The 26862-nt window shown below is 47.7% G+C and overlaps 1 protein-coding gene across 1 annotated transcript in view; it reads left to right on the forward strand.

The window, feature by feature from the left end:
* The window catches only part of DNAH8 (dynein axonemal heavy chain 8), a 9979189-nt gene that overhangs the window by 7785232 nt on the left and 2167095 nt on the right, over positions 1-26862 (forward strand). Inside the window, exon 61 of the mRNA XM_069236651.1 lies at positions 6991-7155. Within this exon, the coding sequence (XP_069092752.1) occupies positions 6991-7155 (165 nt within the window). The remainder of the gene's footprint in view (positions 1-6990; positions 7156-26862) is intronic.

The raw sequence follows: 26862 nt of genomic DNA on the forward strand, positions 1-26862 counted from the left end.
GTGGGGGTAGTCTGCCTCCTCTCTGCACTAGAAGCTCCGAAGAAATCTCCCGTGGGTCGACGGAATCTTCCCCCTGCAACCGCAGGCACCAAAAAGCTGCATTACCGGTCCCTTGGGTCTCCTCTCAGCACGACGAGCGAGGTCCCTCGAATCCAGCAACTCTGTCCAAGTGACTCCCACAGTCCAGTGACTCTTCAGTCCAAGTTTGGTGGAGGTAAGTCCTTGCCTCACCTCGCTAGACTGCATTGCTGGGAGCCGGAACTTTTGCAGCTACTCCGGCCCCTGTGCACTTCCGGCGGAAATCCTTTGTGCACAGCCAAGCCTGGGTCCACGGCACTCTAACCTGCATTGCACGACTTTCTAAGTTGGTCTCCGGCGACGTGGGACTCCTTTGTGTAACTTCGGGTGAGCACCGTTTCACGCATCCTCGTAGTGCCTGTTTCTGGCACTTCTCCGGGTGCTACCTGCTGCTGAGAGGGCTCCTTGTCTTGCTCGACGTCCCCTCTCTCTCCTGGTCCAATTTGCGACCTCCTGGTCCCTCCTGGGCCACAGCAGCGTCCAAAAACGCTAACCGCACGATTTGCAGCTAGCAAGGCTTGTTGGCGTTCTTTCGGCGGGAAAACAGTTCTGCACGACTCTACAAGGCGAGAGGGATCCGTCCTCCAAAGGGGATGTCTCTAGCCCTTTGCGTTCCTGCAGAAACCGCAGCTTCTTCTGTCCAGTAGAAGCTTCTTTGCACCCGCAGCTGGCATTTCCTGGGCATCTGCCCATCTCCGACTTGCTTGTGACTTTTGGACTTGGTCCCCTTGTTCCACAGGTACCCCAGATTGGAAATCCAGCGTTGTTGCATTGTTGGTTGGTGTCTTTCCTGCATTATTCCTCTAACACGACTTCTTTGTCCTTAGGGGAACTTTAGTGCACTTTGCACTCACTTTTCAGGGTCTTGGGGAGGGTTATTTTTCTAACTCTCTCTATTTTCTAATAGTCCCAGCGACCCTCTACAAGGTCACATAGGTTTGGGGTCCATTCGTGGTTCGCATTCCACTTTTGGAGTATATGGTTTGTGTTGCCCCTATCCCTATGTGTCCCCATTGCATCCTATTGTAACTATACATTGTTTGCACTGTTTTCTAAGACTATACTGCATATTTTTGCTATTGTGTATATATATCTTGTGTATATTTCCTATCCTCTCACTGAGGGTACACTCTAAGATACTTTGGCATATTGTCATAAAAATAAAGTACCTTTATTTTTAGTATAACTGTGTATTGTGTTTTCTTATGATATTGTGCATATGACACTAAGTGGTACTGTAGTAGCTTCACACGTCTCCTAGTTCAGCCTAAGCTGCTCTGCTAAGCTACCATTATCTATCAGCCTAAGCTGCTAGACACCCTATACACTAATAAGGGATAACTGGGCCTGGTGCAAGGTGCAAGTACCCCTTGGTACTCACTACAAGCCAGTCCAGCCTCCTACAGTTGCATTGCTGGTGTTGGTCTTCCTTGCAGAATTCCCCTATCACAACTTCTGTGTTCTCTGGGGAATATAGGTGCACTTTACACCTACTTTTCAGGGTCTTGGGGTGGGCTATTTTTCTAACCCTCACTGTTTTCTTACAGTCCCAGCGACCCTCTACAAGCTCACATTGGTTTGGGGTCCATTTGTGGTTCGCATTCCACTTTTGGAGTATATGGTTTGTGTTGCCCCTATACCTATGTGCTCCTGTTGCAATCTACTGTAACTTTACATTGCTTGCATTACTTCCTTTTGCTATTACTGCATATTTTTGGTATTGTGTACATATATCTTGTGTATATTTGGCATCCTCATACTGAGGGTACTCACTGAGATACTTTTGGCATATTGTCATAAAAGTAACGTACCTTTATTTTTAGTAAATCTGTGTATTGTGTTTTCTTCTGATATTGTGCATATGACACCAGTGATATAGTAGGAGCTTTGAATGTGTCCTAGTTCAGCCTAAGCTGCTCTGCTATAGCTACCTTCTATCAGCCTAAGCTCCTAGAAACACCTCTTCTACACTAATAAGGGATAGCTGGACCTGGTACAGAGTGTAAGTACCCCTTGGTACCCACTACAAGCCAGGCCAGCCTCCTACACTATCAGAAGGAGTCTCTGTGAGAAAGTAGCCTCTTTCTAGCCTTGTTACCCCCACTTTTGGCCTGTTTGTGAGTGTATGTCAGGGTGTTTTCACTGTCTCACTGGGATCCTGCCAGCCAGGGCCCAGTGCTCATAGTGAAAACCCTATGTTTTCAGTATGGTTGTTATGTGTCACTGGGACCCTGCTAGCCAGGACCCCAGTACTCATAAGTTTGTGACCTATATGTATGGGTTCCCTGTGTGATGCCTAACTGTCTCACTGAGGCTCTGCTAACCAGAACCTTAGTGGTTATGCTCGCTCTTTACAAATTGTCACTAACAGGCTAGTGACCATTTCACCAATTCACATTGGCATACTGGAACACCCTTATAATTCCCTAGTATATGGTACTGAGGTATCCAGGGTATTGGGGTTCCAGGAGATCCCTATGGGCTGCAGCATTTCTTGTGCCACCCATAGGGATTTCTGACAATTCTTACACAGGCCTGCCAGTGCAGCCTGAGTGAAATAACGTCCACGTTATTTCACAGCCATTTACCACTGCCCTTAAGTAACTTATAAGTCACCTATATGTCTAACCTTTACCTGGTAAAGGTTGGGTGCTAAGTTACGTAGTGTGTGGGCACCCTGGTACTAGCCAAGGTGCTCCCACATTGTTCAGGGCAAATTCCCCGGACTTTGTGAGTGCGGGGACACCATTACACGCGTGCACTATACATATGTCACGACATATGTATAGCGTCGCAATGGTACCTCCGAACATGGCCATGTAACATGTCTAGGATCATGGAATTGTCACCCTAATGCCTTTCTGGCATTGGGGAGACAATTCCATGATCCCCAGAGTCTCTAGCTCAGACCCGGGTACTGCCAAACTACCTTTCCCGGGGTTTCACTGCAGCTGCTGCTGCTGCCAACCCCTCAGACAGGTTTCTGCCCTCCTGGGGTCCAGCCAGGCTTGGCCCAGGAAGGGAGAACAAAAGACTTCCTCAGAGAGAGGGTGTTACACCCTCTCCCTTTGGAAAAAAGTGTCAGGGCTGGGGAGGAGCAACCTCCCCAGCCTCTGGAAATGCGTTGAGGGGCACAGATGGTGCCCATCTCTGCATAAGCCAGTCTGCACCGGTTCAGGGATCCCTCAGCCCTGCTCTGGCGCGAAACTGGACAAAGGAAAGGGGAGTGACCACTCCTCTGACCTGCACCTCCCCCTGGGAGGTGCTCAGAGCTCCTCCAGTGTGCTCCAGACCTCTGCCATCTTGGAAACAGAGGTGCTGCTGGCACACTGGACTGCTCTGAGTGGCCAGTGCCAGCAGGTGACGTCAGAGACTCCTTCTGATAGGCTCCTTCAGGTGTTGCTAGCCTATCCTCTCTCCTGGGTAGCCAAACCCTCTTTTCTGGCTATTTAGGGTCTCTGCTTTGGGGAATTCCTTAGATAACAAATGCAAGAGCTCATCAGAGTTCCTCTGCATCTCTCTCTTCACCTTCTGCCAAGGAATCGACTGCTGACCGCGCTGGAAGCCTGCAAAACTGCAGCAAAGTAGCAAAGACTACTACTGCGACCTTGTAACGCTGATCCTGCTGCCTTCTCGACTGTTTTCCTGGTGGTGCATGCTGTGGGGGTAGTCTGCCTCCTCTCTGCACTAGAAGCTCAGAAGAAATCTCCCGTGGGTCGACGGAATCTTCCCCCTGCAACCGCAGGCACCAAAGAACTGCATCACCGGTCCTCTGGTTCTCCTCTCAGCACGATGAGCGAGGTCCCTTGAACTCAGCAACTCTGTCCAAGTGACTCCCACAGTCCAGTGACTCTTCAGTCCAAGTTTGGTGGAGGTAAGTCCTTGCCTCCCCACGCCAGACTGCATTGCTGAGAACCGCGTGTTTTGCAGCTACTCCGGCTCCTGTGCACTCTTCCAGGATTTCGTTTGTGCACAGCCAAGCCTGGGTCCCCGGCACTCTAACCTGCATTGCACGACCTCCTGAGTTGTCCTCCGGCGGCGTGGGTCTCTCTTGTGCAACTTCGGGTGAGCACTGATTCAATCCACTTCGTAGTGCCTGTTCCGGCACTTCTCCGGGTGCTGCTTGCTTCTGAGTGGGCTCCTTGTCTTGCTGGACGCCCCCTCTGTCTCCTCACGCAATTGGCGACATCCTGGTCCCTCCTGGGTCACAGCAGCATCCAAAAACCCTAACCGCGACCCTTGCAGCTAGCAAGGCTTGTTTGCGGTCTTTCTGCAGGAAAACACTTCTGCACGACTCTTCACGACGTGGGACATCCATCCTCCAAAGGGGACGTTTCTGGCCCTTGTCGTTCTTGCAGAATCCACAGCTTCTACCATCAGGTGACAGCTTCTTTGCACCCACAGCTGGTATTTCCTGGGCATCTGCCCACTCCCGACTTGATCGTGACTTTTGGACTTGGTCCCCTTGTTCCACAGGTACCTTCGTCTGGAAATCCATCGTTGTTGCATTGCTGGTGTTGGTCTTTCCTGCAGAATTCCCCTATCACGACTTCTGTGCTCTTTGGGGAACTTAGGTGCACTTTGCACCCACTTTTCAGGGTCTTGGGGTGGGCTATTTTTCTAACCCTCACTGTTTTCTTACAGTCCCAGCGACCCTCTACAAGGTCACATAGGTTTGGGGTCCATTCGTGGTTCGCATTCCACTTCTAGAGTATATGGTTTGTGTTGCCCCTATCCCTATGTGTCCCCATTGCATTCTATTGTGACTATACATTGTTTGCACTGTTTTCTATTGCTATTACTGCATATTTTGGTATTGTGTACATATATCTTGTGTATATTTGCTATCCTCATACTGAGGGTACTCACTGAGATACTTTGGCATATTGTCATAAAAATAAAGTACCTTTATTTTTAGTATATCTGTGTATTGTGTTTTCTTATGATATTGTGCAAGTGACACTAGTGGTACTGTAGGAGCTTCATTCGTCTCCTAGTTCAGCCTAAGCTGCTCTGCTAAGCTACCTTTTCTATCAGCCTAAGCTGCTAGACACCCCTCTACACTAATACGGGATACCTGGGCCTGGTGCAAGGTGTAAGTACCCCTTGGTACTCACTACAAGCCAGTCCAGCCTCCTACAGTCTCTGATGTCACTTGCTGGCCCTGGCCACTCAGAGCAGTCCAGTGTGCCAGCACACCTCTGAATCCAAGATGGCAGAGGTCTGGGGCACGCTGGAAGAGCTCTGGGCACCTCCCCTGGGAGGTGCAGGTCAGGGGAGAGGTCACTTCCCTTTCCTTTGTCCAGTTGCGTGCCAGAGCAGGGCTGGGGGATCACTGAACCGGTATAGACTGGCTTATGCAGAGATGAACACCATCTGTGCCCATTAAAGCATTTCCAGAGGCTGGGGGAGGCTAGTCCTCCCCAGCCCTGACACCTATTTCCAAAGGGAGAGGGTGTAACACCCTCTCTCTGAGGAAGTCCTTTGTTCTGCCTTCCTGGGCCAGGCCTGGCTGGACCCCAGGAGGGCAGAAACCTGTCTGAGGGGTTGGCAGCAGCTGCAGTGAAACCCCGGGAAAGGCAGTTTGGCAGTACCCGGGTTCTGTGCTGGAGACCCGGGGATCATGGAATTGTCCCCCCAATGCCAGAATGGCATTGGGGTGACAATTCCATGATCCTAGACATATTACATGGCCATGTTCAGAGTTACCATTGTGACGCTGTACATAGGTAGAGACCTATGTACAGTGCACGCGTGTAATGGTGTCCCCACACTCACAAAGTCCGGGGAATTTGCCCTGAACGATGTGGGGGCACCTTGGCTAGTGCCAGGGTGCCCTCACACTAAGTAACTTTGCACCCAACCTTCACCAGGTGAAGGTTAGACATATAGGTGACTTATAAGTTACTTAAGTGCAGTGGTAAATGGCTGTGAAATAACATGGACGTTATTTCACTCAGGCTGCAGTGGCAGGCCTGTGTAAGGAATGTCAGATCTCCCTATGGGTGGCAAAAGAAATGCTGCAGCCCATAGGGATCTCCTGGAATCCCAATACCCTGGGTACCTCAGTACCATATACTAGGGAATTATATGGGTGTACCAGTATGCCAATGTGAATTGGTGAAATTGGTCACTAGCCTGTTAGTGACAATTTGAAAAGCAGAGAGAGCATAACCACTGAGGTTCTGGTTAGCAGGGTCCCAGTGACACATACACTAAAACAACATATATACAGTGAAATATGGGGGTAACATGCCAGGCAAGATGGTACTTTCCTACACTGGATTTCCACTGGAATGCTCATTTGTTATGGTTTGAGTTTGTTCTCATTTTACATTTATTTCTTATAACTACTTAAGTTATCACTAGGGCTCCAGGTTTGATGGTATTTATTTTTTCGACATTTCCGTCTGTATTTATCCATACTTATTTTGTGCTCCTTTTCTCTATATTTGGCCATTTTTAATTAGTGTTTACTGTACAAATGAAGCTGCAATAGATATTTTTTACATGTGTCTCTGTGATAAATGTATACTCACATTTGAATGTCCAGAAAGGTTCAGCAGTATATGGTGCAATATCATTATCTGAAAACACTTGCATTGTTGAATAGCATGAATGACTGTAGATTTGCACTTAATGTCAAAATCTATTGACTTTTTTTCATCTCCCCTACTCTCAATCTGTACACCTACAGACCTGGCACACATGATTGACAGTTGGAAAAACCATCCAAAAAGGCCTATTGTCCTATATTTAAAAATAAATACAGACAGGACGATAAATAGATTTCTGTCTGTATTTATATGTAAAAATCAATTAAAATGGAAAAGTGGGAGCCCTATTCATAACCTAGTTTTAAAGTATGTTTCAAGAAAATATGCTATTTTTACATGATCATTTCCATCACAGGTTTCAAATTTATTTGCTCGTGATGAGCTGGACGAGATCACCCAGGGATTAATATCTGTAATGAAGAAAGAGTTGCCTCGTCACCCTCCAACCTACGATAATCTTTATGACTATTTTATATCAAGGGCCCGGAAGAACCTGCATGTTGTCCTTTGTTTTTCTCCAGTAAGTTAATAACACAAACTTTGATTCATGACTGATTTCATACCTATTTAGCACCAAAATAAAATGTATATGCATGAATGTATATGGTATTTTTATATCGCAAACCTAGCCAATGAGCAGCGGAGCACTGTATATTGAACGACAAGCATACAGCTAGCAAGTAAGAGGAGAGGAAGTTGGGCTAATGCAATGTGATGTACTGTTCTTTAAAGATAAAATAATGTTAATGCTGCCTGTTGATGTCATACATTTAAAAAGTAAATGAAGGCATATTTTTCACAGTTAAAACACATGGTCGCAGAATTAAAGCTTGTTTTCAAAATTGATGAAAACAGCTTTCACAGTAAAGATTGGATGTTTATTACTCTCTTATACATTAAAGCCTGGATTTACCAAGATTTCAGCCAACGCAGCTCAGCAAGGTACGTTGTGGTGCTGCGTTGCGTGAAAGGGAAAGAGCAGAACTGCATCTTATTTACAAAGATATGCCACACTTTAGCTCTCTCCTTGCTTTGGTGGACCTTGGGCTGCACCCCAGGAACTAAAATCAAACAAGCATTTGCAATGCAATGGGTCTCACATTTGCATGAGTTAGAGGTATTGGCATTGTAAATTCATAACTGGACATTTCTTGCCAAACAATTGGTCAACCCTGCCTCATAATTTCATCTTTTCCTGCCATATCATTCCAGCATCCCTGCATATACCCAAAGCACTTCCATTTACCTTCTTCCTCGATCTGCAGCAAAAAATGAAAATGTTGCCATTTAGCATCCTAGTTTAAATCTGCCAAGCTAATTCCAATAGAATACCACTTTCACCACCCCACCATCAGAGTTGCTAGCTGGCAAACACAATTCCCCCCAAAAAGTCACAAGACAGCCAGAGAGGAGAAATAAACTAAAAGGGTCACCCAAACAAATCAAGAGTGTGTAAACAGTCGTAGTGTAATCAGGGTGTTAAACTGGCCAGAATTATCATCATAATTGTAATTAGGATTGACTATTAAAACATATACAATTAGGATATAAGCTTTTTCAGAAATATATATTCGATGGCATCTGTCGCTGTAGATACGCATGTTTTGCATAGCTCGCCATCTGGTGTTGGGCCGGAGTGTTACAAGTTGTTTTTCTTCGAAGAAGTCTTTCGAGTCACGGGACCGAGTGACTACTCCTTTTGTCTCCATTGCGCATGGGCGTCGACTCCATCTTCGATTGTTTTTTTTTCCGCCATCGGGTTCGGACGTGTTCCTGTCGCTCCGAGTTTTGGAACGGAAAGATAGCTAATTTCGGAAGATTTTCGTCGGTATTGTTGCGTTCGGGGTCGGCGTAGTTAGATTCAACACCGCGTCTAAGATCGAAGAGCTCCGGTGCCCTTCGGGGTAATTTTTTCGATCCCCCGTCGGGGCCTGGTCGGCCCGACCGCGTGCAGAAGAACGCCGATGGAACGGACTCCGTTCCGTTTCTGTCCCAAATGCCACAATAAATACCCCTATACAGACCAACACTTGGTCTGCAACCTGTGCCTGTCACCTGAGCACAGTGAAGACACCTGCGAGGCCTGTCGTGCGTTCCGGTCCCGAAAAACTCTCCGAGACCGTCGAGCCAGAAGACTTCAGATGGCGTCCGCGCCGACAGCCCACCGGGAGTTCGAGGAACAAGAAGAGGAGGGAACCTTTTCGATCCAAGAATCGGACTCCGAAGGATTCGACGATACACAAACCGTGAGTAGTACGTCGAAAACCACTCAGAAGAAGATTTACAAGGCCCAGGGGACGCCACTGCCACCAGGCCATGGCTCGACCCATAAATTCGGTGACCGACCGTCGGCACCGAAAAAGGCCCAAACAGTGCCGAGATCGTCCGACTCCGGTCGAGACACCGGCACGCAGCCTTCTCGGGACCGAGAAAGTGCTGGAGACAAGCATCGACACCGAGATACCGGTGTAGACACGGCTCGACGCCGAGACAGCGGCACCGAAGAAGATCGACGCCGAGAGGTTTCGGCCCCGAAAAAGAAAAAAGTCACCTCGGAGCCGAAAAAAGATGCAGACAGGGTTTCGGTGCCAAAACAAACTGCAACCGACCCAGTTTCAGGCTCTTATACAGAAGAGCACTCGCTAACCTCCCAAATGCAAAAGCATAGGTTTGAGGAAGAACTACACTCAACGGATGTAGACCATACGCAAAAGCGTATTTTCATACAGCAGGGGACAGGAAAAATAAGCACCCTTCCCCCTATTAGAAGAAAGAGAAGATTGGAGTTCCAAACTGAACAAACACCACAAACAAAAGTGGTGAAAAAAGTTACCCCACCACCCTCTCCTCCACCTGTGATTAACGTCTCACCAGCACAAACTCCATCACATTCCCCAGCTCACACCACCATGAGCCAGGGTGACCAAGATCAAGACGCATGGGACTTATACGACGCCCAAGTGTCAGATAACAGTCCGGAGGCATACCCTACGAAGCCATCTCCACCAGAGGACAGCACTGCGTATTCTCAAGTGGTGGCTAGAGCAGCACAATTTCACAATGTAAGCCTCCACTCAGAACAGGTCGAGGATGACTTTTTATTCAACACACTCTCCTCCACCCACAGCTCCTACCAAAGCCTGACTATGCTCCCTGGTATGCTCCGGCACGCAAAAGAAATCTTTAAGGAGCCGGTCAAAAGTAGGGCAATCACACCAAGAGTGGAAAAAAAGTATAAGGCGCCTCCTACAGACCCGGCTTTCATCACTACACAGCTGCCACCAGACTCTGTCGTTGTAGGAGCAGCTAGGAAAAGGGCCAACTCCCACACATCTGGAGATGCACCACCCCCAGATAAAGAAAGCCGCAAGTTCGATGCAGCTGGTAAAAGAGTCGCAGCACAAGCTGCAAACCAGTGGCGCATCGCTAACTCCCAGGCACTACTTGCGCGCTATGACAGAGCCCATTGGGATGAGATGCAACATCTCATTGACCATCTGCCCAAGGACCTACAAAATAGGGCAAAACAAGTGGTTGAGGAGGGACAGACCATTTCCAACAACCAAATCCGCTCCTCCATGGACGCTGCAGATACAGCTGCATGGACAATTAATACATCTGTAACTATCAGAAGGCATGCATGGCTCCGAACGTCTGGATTTAAACCAGAGATTCAGCAAGCAGTTCTCAATATGCCTTTTAACGAAAAAGAACTGTTCGGTCCAGAAGTGGACACAGCGATTGAGAAACTAAAAAAAGACACGGACACTGCTAAAGCCATGGGCGCACTCTACTCCCCGCAGAGCAGAGGGAATTACAGCACATTCCGTAAAACACCCTTTAGAGGGGGGTTTCGGGGTCAGAGCACACAAGCCAGCACCTCACAGGCAACACCGTCCAGTTACCAGGGACAGTACAGAGGAGGTTTTCGGGGACAATATAGAGGAGGGCAATTCCCTAGGAATAGAGGAAAATTTCAAAGCCCCAAAACACCTACTACTAAGCAGTGACTCACATGTCACTCACCCCCTCCACACAACACCAGTGGGGGGAAGAATAAGTCATTATTACAAAGCATGGGAGGAAATCACTACAGACACTTGGGTTCTAGCAATTATCCAACATGGTTATTGCATAGAATTTCTACAATTCCCTCCAAACATACCACCAAAAGCACAAAATTTGACAAAACATCATTCCAATCTCCTGGAGATAGAAGTGCAGGCACTATTGCAAAAGAATGCAATCGAATTAGTGCCAAACACACAAATAAACACAGGAGTTTACTCACTGTACTTTCTGATACCAAAGAAGGACAAAACGCTGAGACCAATCCTAGACCTCAGAATAGTGAACACATTCATCAAATCAGACCACTTTCACATGGTCACACTACAAGAAGTATTACCATTGCTAAAACTACACGACTACATGTCAACTTTAGACCTCAAGGACGCGTATTTCCATATACCAATACACCCATCGCACAGGAAATACCTAAGGTTTGTATTCAAAGGAATACATTACCAATTCAAGGTACTGCCTTTCGGATTAACAACCGCACCAAGAGTCTTTACCAAATGTCTAGCGGTAGTCGCTGCACACATCAGAAGGCAGCAAATACATGTGTTCCCATATCTAGACGACTGGCTAATCAAGGCCCATTCGTTAATAGAGTGCTCAAATCACACAAATCAGATCATACAAACCCTCTTCAAACTAGGGTTCACCGTCAACTTCACGAAATCCAACATTCTGCCGTGCAAGGTACAACAATACCTAGGAGCCATAATAGACACAACAAAAGGAGTAGCCACTCCAAGTCCCCAAAGAATTCAAAATTTCAACACCATCATACAACGCATGTATCCAACACAAAAGATACAAGCAAAGATGATATTACAACTCCTAGGCATGATGTCTTCATGCATAGCCATTGTCCCAAACGCAAGACTGCACATGAGGCCCTTACAACAGTGCCTAGCATCACAGTGGTCTCAAGCACAGGGTCATCTTCTAGATCTGGTGTTAATAGACCGCCAAACTTACCTCTCGCTTCTGTGGTGGAACAACATAAATTTAAACAAAGGGCGGCCTTTCCAAGACCCAGTGCCACAATACGTAATAACAACAGATGCTTCCATGACAGGGTGGGGAGCACACCTCGATCAACACAGCATACAAGGACAATGGAACGTACATCAAACAAAACTGCATATAAATCACCTAGAACTTCTAGCAGTTTTTCAATCACTAAACGCTTTCCAACCAATAATAGTTCACAAATACATTCTCGTCAAGACAGACAACATGACAACAATGTATTATCTAAACAAGCAAGGGGGGGACACACTTACCCAAGAATGTATGGAAGTCATAAAGCAAGCCAGAAGGCCATCCACCAGGCACTGCTATGCAAGTAAATGGAAGAGGTTTGTTTGCTACTGCCATATTAATCAAATACAACCATTACACACAACTCCAGAACATGTAGTGGGTTACTTGCTTCACTTACAAAAATCTAACCTGGCGTTCTCTTCCATTAAAATACACCTTGCAGCAATATCTGCATACCTGCAGACTACCTATTCAACTTCCCTATATAAGATACCAGTCATTAAAGCATTCATGGAGGGCCTTAGGAAAATTATACCACCAAGAACACCATTTGTTCCTTCATGGAACCTAAATGTTGTCCTAACTAGACTTATGGGTCCACCTTTTGAACCCATGCACTCCTGCGAAATACAGTTCCTAACCTGGAAGGTTGCATTTCTCATCGCCATTACTTCCCTAAGAAGAGTAAGCGAGATTCAGGCGTTTACAATACAAGAACCTTTTATACAACTACACAAGAATAAGGTCGTCCTAAGGACTAATCCTAAATTTTTGCCAAAGGTTATTTCACCGTTCCATCTAAATCAAACAGTGGAACTTCCAGTGTTCTTTCCACAGCCAGATACCGTAGCTGAAAGGGCACTACATACATTAGATGTCAAAAGAGCATTAATGTATTACATTGACAGAACAAAGAACATCAGAAAGACTAAACAACTATTTATTGCATTTCAAAAACCTCATGCAGGAAACCCAATATCAAAACAAGGTATAGCCAGATGGATAGTTAAATGCATCCAAATCTGCTACCTTAAAGCTAAACGACAGCTGCCCATTACACCAAGGGCACACTCAACCAGAAAGAAAGGTGCTACCATGGCCTTTCTAGGAAACATCCCAATGCAAGAAATATGTAAGGCAGCCACATGGTCTACGCCTCACACATTCACCAAGCACTACTGTGTAGATGTGTTATCCGCACAACAAGCCACAGTAGGTCAAGCCGTATTAAGAACATTATTTCAAACTACTTCCACTCCTACAGGCTGAGCCACCGCTTTTGGGGAGATAACTGCTTACTAGTCTATGCAAAACATGCGTATCTACAGCGACAGATGCCATCGAACTGAAAATGTCACTTACCCAGTGTACATCTGTTCGTGGCATCAGTTGCTGTAGATTCGCATGTGCCCACCCGCCTCCCCGGGAGCCTGTAGCAGTTTGGAAGTTACCTTCAACTATTTGTATATGTATCATCTCAACCTTAAATAGGTACATACTTAGTCACTCCATTGCATGGGCACTATTACTATAATTCAACTCCTACCTCACCCTCTGCGGGGAAAAACAATCGAAGATGGAGTCGACGCCCATGCGCAATGGAGACAAAAGGAGGAGTCACTCGGTCCCGTGACTCGAAAGACTTCTTCGAAGAAAAACAACTTGTAACACTCCGGCCCAACACCAGATGGCGAGCTATGCAAAACATGCGAATCTACAGCGACTGATGCCACGAACAGATGTACACTGGGTAAGTGACATTTTCATTTTGGAATTAGACTGTAATGCTCAAAGCAGCCCCTAGAGAGCACCATAACAAAAATATCATTTGTAAGAAACATAGTCATGTAACCATAATATTAGCCACTAGAGAGCATAACCCCATGAAAAGCAATATGAGAAAGTAATGCAGTATAACCATATACTTAGCCTCTAGAAGAAGCTTTTAAGACTAGCAGGCCTAGTGCAACGATATCACAAATAAGCTCTTTGATACAGAAGTGCTCCCAACTGTAAAACAAAACTTATAGCCATGTGGAAGCTTAAAACATATTGAATGGTAGGAGGAATATTATTTTGGTGTCCCCCCACAAACCTAGCGTGGGGACCCAGAAATGTTTGTAGACAGAAAGAGCACATTGTGGTCAGTGTTTCAAAGGTGGTCCCATTGTCCTAGGACCACCACAGGCTGAGTTATAAGCAAACATGCTTTGTAAAAGTAATGCCCTGCAAAGCATTATGGGCCAAGTTTCCATGCCATGAAAATTGTTATATCTTGATATGATAGTAATGCTTAGAACAGCCCCTAGAGAACACCACAATGAAAACGGCATTTGTAAAAAACATAGTCATATGTAACTATATAGTTGACCCTGAGAGAAAATAACCACACAAAAAGAAAACAACAATAAATAATGCAAAGTAGCAATATATTTAATGTAGGAAGGTAGCCTCTTTCTAGTCTTGTTACCCCCACTTTTGGCCTGTTTGTGAGTATATGTTAGGGTGTTTTCACTGTCTCACTGGGATCCTGCTAGCCAGGACCCCAGTGCTCATAAGTTTTGTGGCCTATATGTTCCCTGTGTAGTGCCTAACTGTATCACTGAGGCTCTGCTAACCAGAACCCCAGTGTTTATGCTCTCTCTGCTTTCCAAATTTTCACTACAAGCTAGTGACTAAATTTACCAATTCACATTGGAATACTGGTACACCCATATAATTCCCTTCTATATGGTACCCAGGGTATTGGGGTTCCAGGAGATCCCTATGGTCTGCAGCATTTCTTTTGCCACCCATAGGGAGCTCTGACAATTCTAACACAGGCCTGCCACTGCAGCCTGCGTGAAATAACGTCCACGTTATTTCACAGCCATTTACCTCTGCACATAAGTAACTTATAAGTCACCTATATGTCTAACCTTCACCTGGTGAAGGTTGGGTGCAAAGTTACTTAGTGTGTGGGCACCCTGGCACTAGCCAAGGTGCCCCCACATCGTTCAGGGCAAATTCCCCGGACTTTGTGAGTGCGGGGACACCATTACATGAACGCACTATACATAGGTCACTACCTATGTATAGCGTCACAATGCTAACTCCGAACGTGGCCATGTAACATGTCTAAGATCATGGAATTGTCACCCCAATACCATTCCATGATCCCCCGGGTCTCTAGCACAGAACCCGGGTACTGCCAAACTGCCTTTCCGGGGTCTCCACTGCAGCTGCTGCTGCTGCCAACCCCTCAGACAGGTTTCTGCCCTCCTGGGGACTAGGCAGCCCTTGCCCAGGAAGGCAGAACAAAGGATTTCCTCTGAGAGACGGTTACACCCTCTCCCTTTGGAAATAGGTGTGAAGGGCTGGGGAGGAGTAGCCTCCCCCAGCCTCTGGAAATGCCTTGATGGGCACAGATGATGCCCATCTCTGCATAAGCCAGTCTACACTGGTTAAGGGATCCCCCAGCCCTGCTCTAGCGCAAAACTGGACAAAGGAAAGGGGAGTGACCACTCCCCTGACCAGTACCTCCCTTGGGAGGTGCCCAGAGCTCCTCCAGTGTGTCCCAGACCCCTGCCATCTTGGACCCAGAGGTGTTGGGGGCACACTGGACTGCTCTGAGTGGCCAGTGCCAGCAGGTGACATCAGAGGCTCCTTCTGATAGGCTCTTACCTCTCTTGGTAGCCAATCCTCCTAACTTGGTAGCCAAACCTCCTTTTCTGGCTATTTAGGGTCTCTGCTTTGGGGAATTCTTCAGATAACGAATGCAAGAGCTCACCACAGTTCCTCTGCATCTCCCTCTTCACCTTCTACCAAACGATCGAACGCTGACTGCTCCAGGACGCCTGCTAAACGGCAACAAAGTAGCAAGACAACTACCAGCAACATTGTAGCGCCTAATCCTGCCGGCTTTCTCTTTTTTTTCAAGTGGTGTATGCTCTGGGGGTAGCCTGCCTTCACCCTGCACCAGAAGCTCCAACGAAATCTCCTGTGGGTCGACGGAATCGTCCCCTTGCTAACGCAGGCACCAAAAGAATGCATTACTGGTCCTCTGGGTCCCCTCTCATCCTGACGAGCGTGGTCCCTGGAATACAGCAACTCTGTCCAAGTGACTCCCACAGTCCAGTGACTCTTCAGTCCAAGTTTGGTGGAGGTAAGTCCTTGCCTCCCCACGCCAGACTGCAAAGCTGTATACCGCGTGATTTGCAGCTGCTCCGGCTCCTGTGCTCTCTTCCAGGATTTCACTTGTGCACAACCTAGCCTGGGTCCCCAGCACTCCGTCCTGCAGTGCACAACCTTCTGAGTTGTCCTCTGACGTTGTGGGACCCCCTTTTGTAACTTCGCGTGGACTCCGGTTCACTCTTCTTCTAAGTGCCTGTTGGGGTACTTCTGCGGGTGCTGCCTGCTTCTGTGAGGGCTCCCTGAGTTGTTGAGTGCCCCCTCTGTCTCCTCCTCCAAAAGGCGACATCCTGGCCCTTCCTGGTCCTCAGCAGCACCCAAAAACCTCTACCATGACCCTTGCAGCTAGCAAGGCTTGTTTGCGGTATTCCTGCGTGGGAACACCTCTGCAAGCTCCATCGCGACGTGGGACATCAGTCTTCCAAAGGAAAGGTTCCTAGTCCTCTTCTTTCTTGCAGAACTCCAAGCTTCTTCCAACTGGAGGCAGCTTCCTTGCACCTTCACCCGGGGTTTCCTGGGCACCTGCCCCCCCTGTAGGAGGCTTGACTGGCTTGTAGGGAGTACCAAGGGGTACTTACACCTTGCACCAGGCCCAGGTATCCCTTATTAGTGTATAGGGTGTCTAGCAGCTTAGGCTGATAGATAATGGTAGCTTAGCAGAGCAGCTTAGGCTGAACTAGGAGACGAGTGAAGCTCCTACAGTACCACTAGTGTCATATGCACAATATCATAAGAAAACACAATACACAGATATACTAAAAATAAAGGTACTTTATTTTTATGACAATATGCTAAAAGTATCTCAGTGAGTACCCTCAGTATGAGGATAGCAAATATACACAAGATATATGTACACAATACCAAAAATATGCAGTATAGCAATAGAAAACAGTGCAAACAATGTATATTTACAATAGGATGCAATGGGGACACATAGGGATAGGGGCAACACAAACCATATGCTCCAAAAGTGGAATGCGAACCACGAATGGACCCCAAACCTATGTGACCTTGTAGAGGGTCGCTGGGACTGTAAGAAAACAGTGAGCGTTAGAAAAAAAGCCCACCCCAAGACCCTGAAAAGTGAGTGCAAAGTGCACTAAAGTTCCCCAAAGAGCACAGAAGTCGTGATAGGGGAATTCTGCAGGAAAGACCAAAACCAGCAATGTAACAACAATGGATTTCCAGACGAGGGTACCTGTGGAACAAGGGGACCAAGTCCAAAAGTCACGATCAAGTCGGGAGTGGGCAGATGCCCAGGAAATGCCAGCTGTGGGTGCAAAGAAGCTGCTACTGGGCAGTAGAAGCTGAGGAGTCTGCAGGAACGACAAGGGCTAGAAACTTCCCCTTTGGAGGATAGATGTCCCACGCCGTGGAGAGTCGTGCAGAAGTGTTTTCTTGCGTAAAGACCGTAAACAAGCCTTGCTAGCTGCAAAGCTCACGGTTGGGGTTTTTGGGTGCTGCTGTGGCCCAGGAGGGACCAGGATGTCGCCAATTGCGTCAGTGGACAGAGGGGGCACCCAGCAAGACAAGGAGCCCTCTCAGAAGCAGGCAGCACCCGCAGAAGTGCCGGAACAGGCACTACGAAGTGGAGTGAAACGGTGCTCACGCGAAGTTGCACAAAGGAGTCCCACGCCGCCGGAGGACAACTCAGGAGGTCGTGCAATGCAGGTTAGAGTGCCGTGGACCCAGGCTTGGCTGTGCACAAAGGATTCCCTCGGAAAGTGCACAGGAGCCGGAGTAGCTGCAAAACACGCGGTTCCCAGCAATGCAGTCTGGCATGGGGAGGCAAGGACTTACCTCCACCAAACTTGGACTGAAGAGTCACTGGACTGTGGGAGTCACTTGGACAGAGTTGCTGGATTCAAGGGACCTCGCTCGTCGTGCTGAGAGGAGACCCAGAGGACCGGTGATGCAGTTCTTTGGTGCCTGCGGTTGCAGGGGGACGATTCCGTCGACCCACGGGAGATTTTTTCGGAGCTTCTAGTGCAGAGAGGAGGCAGACTTCCCCCACAGCATGCACCACCAGGAAAACAGTCGAGAAGGCGGCAGGATCAGCGTTACAGAGTTGCAGTAGTCATCTTCACTACTTTGTTGCAGTTTTGCAGGCTTCCAGCGCGGTCAGCAGTCGATTCCTTGGCAGAAGGTGAAGAGAGATACAGAGGAACTCGGATGAGCTCTTGCATTCGTTATCTAAGGAATTCCCCAAAGCAGAGACCCTAAATAGCCAGAAAAGAGGGTTTGGCTACTTAGGAGAGAGGATAGGCTAGCAACACCTGAAGGAGCCTATCAGAAGGAGTCTCTGACGTCACCTGCTGGCCCTGGCCACTCAGAGCAGTCCAGTGTGCCAGCAGCACCTCTGTTTCCAAGATGGCAGAGGTCTGAAGCACACTGGAGGAGCTCTGGGCACCTCCCAGGGGAGGTGCAGGTCAGGGGAGTGGTCACTCCCCTTTCCTTTGTCCAGTTTCGCGCCAGAGCAGGGCTGAGGGGTCCCTGAACCGGTGTAGACTGGCTTATGCAGAAATGGGCACCATCTGTGCCCATGAAAGCATTTCCAGAGGCTGGGGGAGGCTACTCCTCCCCTGCCTTAACACCTTATTCCAAAGGGAGAGGGTTTAACACCCTCTCTCTGAGGAAGTCCTTTGTTCTGCCTTCCTGGGCCAAGCCTGGCTGGACCCCAGGAGGGCAGAAACCTATCTGAGGGGTTGGCAGCAGCAGCAGCTGCAGTGAAACCCCTGAAAAGGCAGTTTGGCAGTACCCAGGTCTGTGCTAGAGACCCGTGGGATCATGGGATTGTGCCAACAATGCCAGGATGGCATAGAGGGGGCAATTCCATGATCATAGACATGTTACATGGCCATATTCGGAGTTACCATTGTGAAGCTACACATAGGTATTGACCTATGTGTAGTGCACGCGTGTAATGGTGTCCCCGCACTCACAAAGTCCGGGGAATTTGCCCTGAACAATGTGGGGGCACCTTGGCTAGTGCCAGGGTGCCCACACACTAAGTAACTTAGCACCCAACCTTTACCAGGTAAAGGTTAGACATATAGGTGACTTATAAGTTACTTAAGTGCAGTGTAAAATGGCTGTGAAATAACGTGGACATTATTTCACTCAGGCTGCAGTGGCAGGCCTGTGTAAGAATTGTCAGAGCTCCCTATGGGTGGCAAAAGAAATGCTGCAGCCCATAGGGATCTCCTGGAACCCCAATACCCTGGGTACCTCAGTACCATATACTAGGGAATTATAAGGGTGTTCCAGTATGCCAATGTAAATTGGTAAAATTGGTCACTAGCCTGTTAGTGACAATTTGAAAGAAATGAGAGAGCATAACCACTGAGGTTCTGATTAGCAGAGCCTCAGTGAGACAGTTAGTCATAACACAGGTAACACATATAGGGCACACTTATGAGCACTGGGGCCCTGGCTGGCAGGGTCCCAGTGACACATACAACTAAAACAACATATATACAGTGAAATATGGGGGTAACATGCCAGGCAAGATGGTACTTTCCTACACCCCCCCGGACACTGTCGCGACTATTGGACTTGATCCCCTTGTCTTACAGTACTCAGGTCGGGAAATCCGTTGTCAGTGCACTGCTGGTGTGTGTTCTTCCTGCAGAATTCCCCAATCACAACTATTGTGCTCTCTGGGGGTAGTAGGTGTACTTTACTCCTACTTTTCAGGGTCTTGGGGTGGGGTATTTTTCTAACCCTCACTGTTTTCATACAGTCCCAGCGACCCTCTACAAGCTCACATAGGTCTGGGGTCCAATCGTGATTCGCATTCCACTTTTGGAGTATATGGTTTGTGTTGCTCCTATACCTATGCTTGCCTATTGCAACCCATTGTAATTCTACACTGTTTGCATTACTTTTCTTGCTCTTAACTAACTTTGGTTTGTGTACATATAACTTGTGTATAGTAGTTACCTTCCTACTGAGGGTACTCACTGAGATACTTTTGGCATATTGTCATAAAAATAAAGCACGTTTATTTTTAGTATATCTGTGTATTGTGTTTTCTTATGATATTGTGCATATGACACCAGTGGTATAGTAGGAGCTTAACATGTCTCCTAGTTCAGCTTAAGCTGCTTGGCCATAGCTTCTTTCTATCAGCCTAAGCTGCTAGAAACACCTCTTCTACACTAATAAGGGATAACTGGATCTGGCACAAGGTGTAAGTACCTCTGGTACCCACTACAAACCAGGCCAGCCTCCTACACCTTCTATTAGCCGAAGCTGCTAGAAATACCTCTTCTACACTAATAAGGGATAACTGGACCTGGCACAAGGTGTAAGTACCTCTGGTACCCACTACAACACATGCCAGCCTCCTACAAACCTCCAGTACGCCGTGGGACATCTTCCATCCAAAGGAGAAGTTCCTAGATCTCTTCGTTGTTGCAGAATCCTAAGCTTCTTCCATCCGGAGCCTAAGCTGCTAGAAACACCTATATTCTACTAATAAGGGATAACTGGACCTGGCACAGAGTGTAAGTACCACAAGGTACCCACTATAAGCCAGGCCAGACTCCTAAACCATGTAATTGGTATTTATCCATGTTTGTTTTTTTCTTAGACTTGCATTTGTGTGGATGATTTTCACATTTTAGCAAATAAAGCAGACATACATACCAAAATTCTACTCCAAGAGGTACATATTAGTGTTGAACTACAAGTATGCTTAACATATGCCTGTATGTAAGGAACTCTCATCCTGTTTTTTAACCCTCCAAATAGTCTATTTGCTCTGAAATTCATGAAGGACCCCATGGAGAGACTCTCATAAAAAGCAACGTTTTCACTATTTTTCCAGCTTTAAAAAATATAGACCAGAAACACATTTTTTTCTGTCTGTATTTATCTGTAAAAATCAGTAAAAACAGAAAATGCGGAGCCTTCATTATATTTTAAGGGTGGAAAAATAGACCAAAGATGTACATGTGTTTAAACAACCTTAGTTTCAGTTTATTTTTATACCACAACAAAAGAATGAATGATCTTTTTTGCAAAGATGAGTTAAAAAGACAGCAGTAAAACAAATAAGCAGCATGCATCAGGAAATAAAATACAAAAATGCTTAATGTTAACATTTGAGTCTTCATGGGCAAATTGGGTTGTTGGTTGACTGGGGCGTGAGCCCTGGTTAAGCAACAGCCTGTATCCCTTGAAGGGTGAACATCAAAGTCACTAAATTAACTTGTGCCTAACTCTGGGTAGCTTGGCACAAAAAACAACCAGGCTTAACTTCGAGGCAATGCTTAAAGTATTTATGCATCCTACAAACAGTAATAAAATAAGAACAGAACACAAGAAAAATCCCTAACTAATTTATTAAAATAGAGTAAAGGAGTTTAATACATTATTTGACACCAAACCAACAACTATCCAATCAGCTGAACCAGAGTTATTACATTTTAAAGTTCAAGATTGAAAATAGTGCCTAACAGATAAAAGCGCCAATCCTAGTTATCCAGTCACCTTTAGCACCACAACCACGGGTCCAAGAGTATATGGGGACCTGTTGCGGATTCATAATTCACTCAGGCTAGGTCCATGTGCTGGTTCAAGATGATGAGAACCTGTTATGTCTTTGTGACTCAGATAAGGAGGCCAACAAACTAGCCCTTGGAGTCCCTTCTGAAGTCCCGGATGCAGGTGTAGATGCAGGGCTCAACAGCAGGGCTGGCATCTGAGGGTTCAAGGCAGGCTCCAGGCAGGCAGCAAAGCAGTCCTTCTAGGTACAGCAGCAGACTGGTAGAGTGCACAGCAGGTCACAGCAGCAGACAGTTCACAGTAGTGAACTGAAGAGTGGTTCTGAGAGCCCTATTTTTATGCTCTGGTACGCTGCTCCTTGAAGTTGGGAGAAGTTTCCAAAAATATTCTTTGAAGTTCCAGGATTTTCCTGACACCCCTGCCCTGGGTCCTAGCTGGCTGTACTGACAATACAGGGTTGTTAAGCCTATTGTGTGTTGACAGAGCACAGCCTAACCAGGTGCAAGTGGTGTGGTGCTCTGCTCTGCCGCCCCCACCCCTCCATTCTGCCAGTGGAAAAGCCATTCAGGCTCTGCTAATCCCACTATTGTGTGACTGTCTGGGGTAAATTCACAACGTCCCATACCCATTCATTTGGCCTAAAGCCGACTGCAGGCACAGAGGGTGGTAAAACTTACTAAAAGTGGCATTTTCAAACGTGTAATGATAAATTCCACTTTACCATTAAAGAGGGTTTACCATTATAAGTGCATAGATACGAAACATGCAATATCTACTTCGTCTCCTTTAGGAATTTCAGCTTATTAAATGTAATAAGGAATCCTGAATGCTATCCTATGGGGGGGGTAGGCCTCACAGTAGTGAAAAACGAATTTGGGAGTTTTTTACTAGCAGGACATGTAAAACTCAAAAGTACATGTCCTACCTTTTATTTACACAACACCCTGCCCAATGGGCTACCTAGAGCCTACCTTAGGGGTAAAGTACATGTAAAAAAAAAAAAAAAGGGGGGAATATAAGGCTTGGTAGGTGGTTTTAAATGCCAAGTCGACATCTGCAGTCCTTCAGGCAGCGATGGCAGGCCTCGGACATATTTTAAGGTGTTCCTTAAGTGGGTGGCACAATAAGTGCTGCAGGCCCATGGTGGCATTTAATTTACAGGCCCTGGGCATCCGATATACCACTCTACAAAGCACATACAAGTAATTTGAATATGCCAATCGGGTATATGCCAACCAGACCATGTTTAGGGGAGTGAGCACAACACCTTAGCATTGGTCAGCAGTGGTAAAGTGCACACAGCCCTAATGCCAGTGTAGGAAAGTCCCCTCTTTCCGGTATGGTTAGCCCCACTTTTTGCCTGATGTCAGAGTGCTTAGACTGTTTTCACTGGGATCCTGCTGATCAGGACCCAAATGATTGTGCTCTCTCCTCTAAATTTGGTTGTCTTGGTACATCTTACACCGCCACAATTGGCATGCTGGTGTACCCCTGTAAGTCCCTGGTAGGTGGTATTAAAAGTGTAGGAGGCTGGGTCTCTATATACCATATCAAAATGAGATATAGGCTCTCATTACAACATTGGCGGTAAAAGCCGCTTACTGCCATGCAGAAGACCGCCAACACACCGCTGCGGCAGTGGAATTCCGCCATGGTCATTATGACCCACTGCTCGGAATCTGCCAAAATTTAGACACCCACAGAAGTCCGCCACACCAAAGGTCAGTGATAAACTGGCGAAAACAAAACCTCCACCGTCACGCCAACAGAAATACACCCACACTATCATGACACACGAATCCACGCAGCGGTCTTTCAACCGCGGTATTCCATTGGCGGTACACACCGCCGCGCTCAAAATACACACACATTTACAAAACACTACCACATTGGACAATTCGAAATACACACATCTGATACACATACACACACCACTCCCACACACCCATTACAATATAAAACACACACCCACATTACCCACAAACCCCTACGACAAAATTACCGAGAGAAGGCCAGAGAGAGACACTACAAACAACTACCAAGCACCCACAAGCACACAATACCATCACCCACATAACTTCCACGCACCTCACACAACACACCACTAAATATCACCCCACTTATCACTACACACACCACCTCACACATCACCCACACCACCTCATGGCACGGCAAAGACACCCCAGGTTCTCTGAGGAGGAGCTCAGGGTCATGGTGGTGGAAATCGTCCGGGTAGATCCACAGCTATTCGGATCACAGGTGCAGCACACCTCCATAGCTAGGAAGATGGAGCTATGGCGAAGAATAGTGGACAGGGTCAACGCAGTGGGACAGCACCCAAGAAATAGGGATGACATCAGGAAGAGGTGGAACGACCTACGGGGGAAGGTGCGTTCCATGGTCTCAAGACACCACCTTGCGTTTCAGCGGACTGGCGGCAGACCCCCCTCCTCCCCCACAACTAACAACATGGGAGGAGCAGGTCTTGGCGATTCTGCATCCTAAGGGCCTCGGAGGAGTAGATGGAGGAATTGACTCTGGTAAGTCAAATCTTAACTATTACATCCCCCCACCCTACTTGCATGCTATCACATACCCCCACCCTCACCCCCATCACTCCAACTCCTCACAAATGTCTCAACATCACAAACCACACATCCTAACACCAAGCCCTGCATGCAACAACAAAGCATGGACACCCATCACCAAAGCATGGCCACTGCACATACCCATACACCCCCCTAAACCACCATCACACAAGGACCCACACAGGAATGCAAGCACTGGGGTACACGGTCACCCACCCATTGCACACCATGCCACACACAGATGTAATAAACATCCTTTTATACCCCTGCAGGACCCCTACCCAACGTCACCGGACAGGAGGGTCCACACATGTCCACACCACCAACAGAAGAGGTCCACAGTGATGACAGCAGCTCTGTCCAACTGGATCTAGATGACCAGCCCGGCCCATCGGGACCTCTGGACAGTCGGTTCCCCTCACACAGTCACAGGCCACCACAGAGCTTTCCCCCTCTGGAAACACCAGCACCCACCCAGCGGGCCCATACCTCTGTCCCCAGGACACGTCAATCAGCAGTGTGTCCACCACTACAGGGAACCCAGGCTAACCCACCACCCCAACAACAACCGGGACCTGGGGGCAGTGGCCAGGGGACGGAGGCCCAGGAACACAGGGGAACTGGGAGGGCTGCTGTGCGACAGGGGGAGGACAGGCCCAGGGAACCCACTCTCCATGAGGCCCTCTCCAACATCATGGGAGCCTACCACCATTCCCAGGAGACGATGGCAACAGTACTGGCCAAGTTTCAGGAGACCCAGCGCCTGCAAGAGGAACAGTATTTGGGCTTCAGGGAGGAACTCAGATCCATCAATTCCACCCTGGGCACCATTGTAGGGGTGCTGAAGGAAGTCCTCAACACCAGGAGGGACACTGTGGCACAACAAAGGGCCCCTGACACTAGCTTGGACAATGAACTGCCAAACGCCGGCGCTAGTGGACAGGAGGCACCGCCACAGGATCACCACACCAGCACCCCACCCCCTGCAGAGGGTGAACCACCCCGCAAACGGTCCCTGAGATCCAGGACAAAGACAGAGAACGATGCCAAGACCCCCGCCAAGAAACGGGACCACCCTGAATGTCATCCTTTTGTCCCAATTTATCACCCTGTCCATCCTCAAACTGCCCCAGCTCCACTTCCTATGCCCATTGGGCATTGCACCTGTGAGACTAATAGACTGGACTCTGCCATGGACATTCCTCCACCATGACCCCTCACCATTTTACAACCCCTCCACTATTGAGCACTTAAATGAACACCCTTGAAGCACAAAACAATCTGGAGTCAGTCTGTGATTTCGAAATAGTCTATTAGCAATTACAGTGTCAAAATGGTCTTTCAAATGTAATGTCAACATACCTTTGTCACACAGCTCTAGTCCATGAGGAAACAAAGCAGATGTCACTCAGTGGGACCCACATCTGTGAAATCGTAAGGGAAAGTGACAACTCAGTGACCATACACTGGGTGAAAACGACATACAGTTGAGAGGCAGTAGTGTTAAAGTACATGTACTAAGCAGGTTTGTATTCTTACCTGTGTCTCACTGAAAATATTGCAGGATCACTGAGTTCCTGCTGTCGATGTCGTCTTCTTCTGCTTCCTCGTCTTCACTGTCCACAAGCTCCACAGCTGCAACAACACCGCCATCTGGACCATCCTCCTGCAGAAAAGGCACCTGTTGTTGCAAAGCTAAGTTGTGAAGCATACAGCAGGCCACGATGATCTGGCACACCTTCTTTGGTGATTAGAATAGGGATCCGCCGGTCATATGGAGGCACCTGAACCTGGCCTTCAGGAGGCCGAAGGTTCGCTCTATAATCCGCCGAGTTCGCCCATGGTCCTCATTGTAGCGTTCCTCTGCCCTTGTCCTGGGATTCCTCACTGGGGTCAGTAGCCATGACAGGTTGGGGTAACCAGAGTCAACTGCAAATGGCGAGGGACAACTGTTAGACACACACTAACCTGTAGGGATATCCCCAGACCCAGACAACCATTCCCACTGACTTGCTTCCTGGTGCTCACCTAATAGCCACACACAGTGCCTCTGGAGTTGCCTCATCACATAAGGGATGCTGCTATTCCGCAGGATGTAAGCGTCATGCACTGAGCCAGGGAATTTGGCGTTAACATGGGAGATGTACTAGTCGGCCAAACACACCGTCTGCACATTCATGGAATGATAACTCCGGTTTCTGTACACCTGTTCAGTCCTGCGGGGGTACCAAAGCCACATGTGTCCCATCAATGGCACCTATCATGTTGGGGATATGTCCCAGGGCATAGAAGCCACCTTTCACTGTAGGCAAATCCTCCAACTGAGGGAAAACGATGTAGCTCCGCATGTGTTTCAGCAGGGCAGACAACACTCTGGACAACACGTTGGAAAACATAGGCTGGGACATCCCTGATGCTATGGCCACTGTTGTTTGAAATGACCCACTTGCAAGGAAATGGAGAACTGACAACACCTGCACTTGAAGGGGGATTCCTGTGGGATAGCGGATAGCTGACATCAGGTCTGGCTCCAGCTGGGCACACAGTTCCAGGATTGTGGCACAATCAAGCCTGTAGGTGATGATCACATATCTTTCCTCCATTGTCGACAGGTCCACTAGCGGTCTGTACACCGAAGGATGCCGCCATCTCCTCACATGTCCCAGCGGACGGTGCCTATGAAGGACAACAGCGAGCACAGAGTCAACCAACTCAGGTACGTATCCACAGCTTACACAGAACACGAATCATAATCCGAAATTTGGCCTGGATGAGTGTTGAGGCAAGGCCTAGGTATGTGTGACGCAGTTAAAAATTAAGCCATGTGGGCCCCTGAAATG

This window comes from Pleurodeles waltl, chromosome 5 (genome assembly GCF_031143425.1).
Source record: "Pleurodeles waltl isolate 20211129_DDA chromosome 5, aPleWal1.hap1.20221129, whole genome shotgun sequence".
Lineage (NCBI taxonomy): Eukaryota > Metazoa > Chordata > Amphibia > Caudata > Salamandridae > Pleurodeles > Pleurodeles waltl.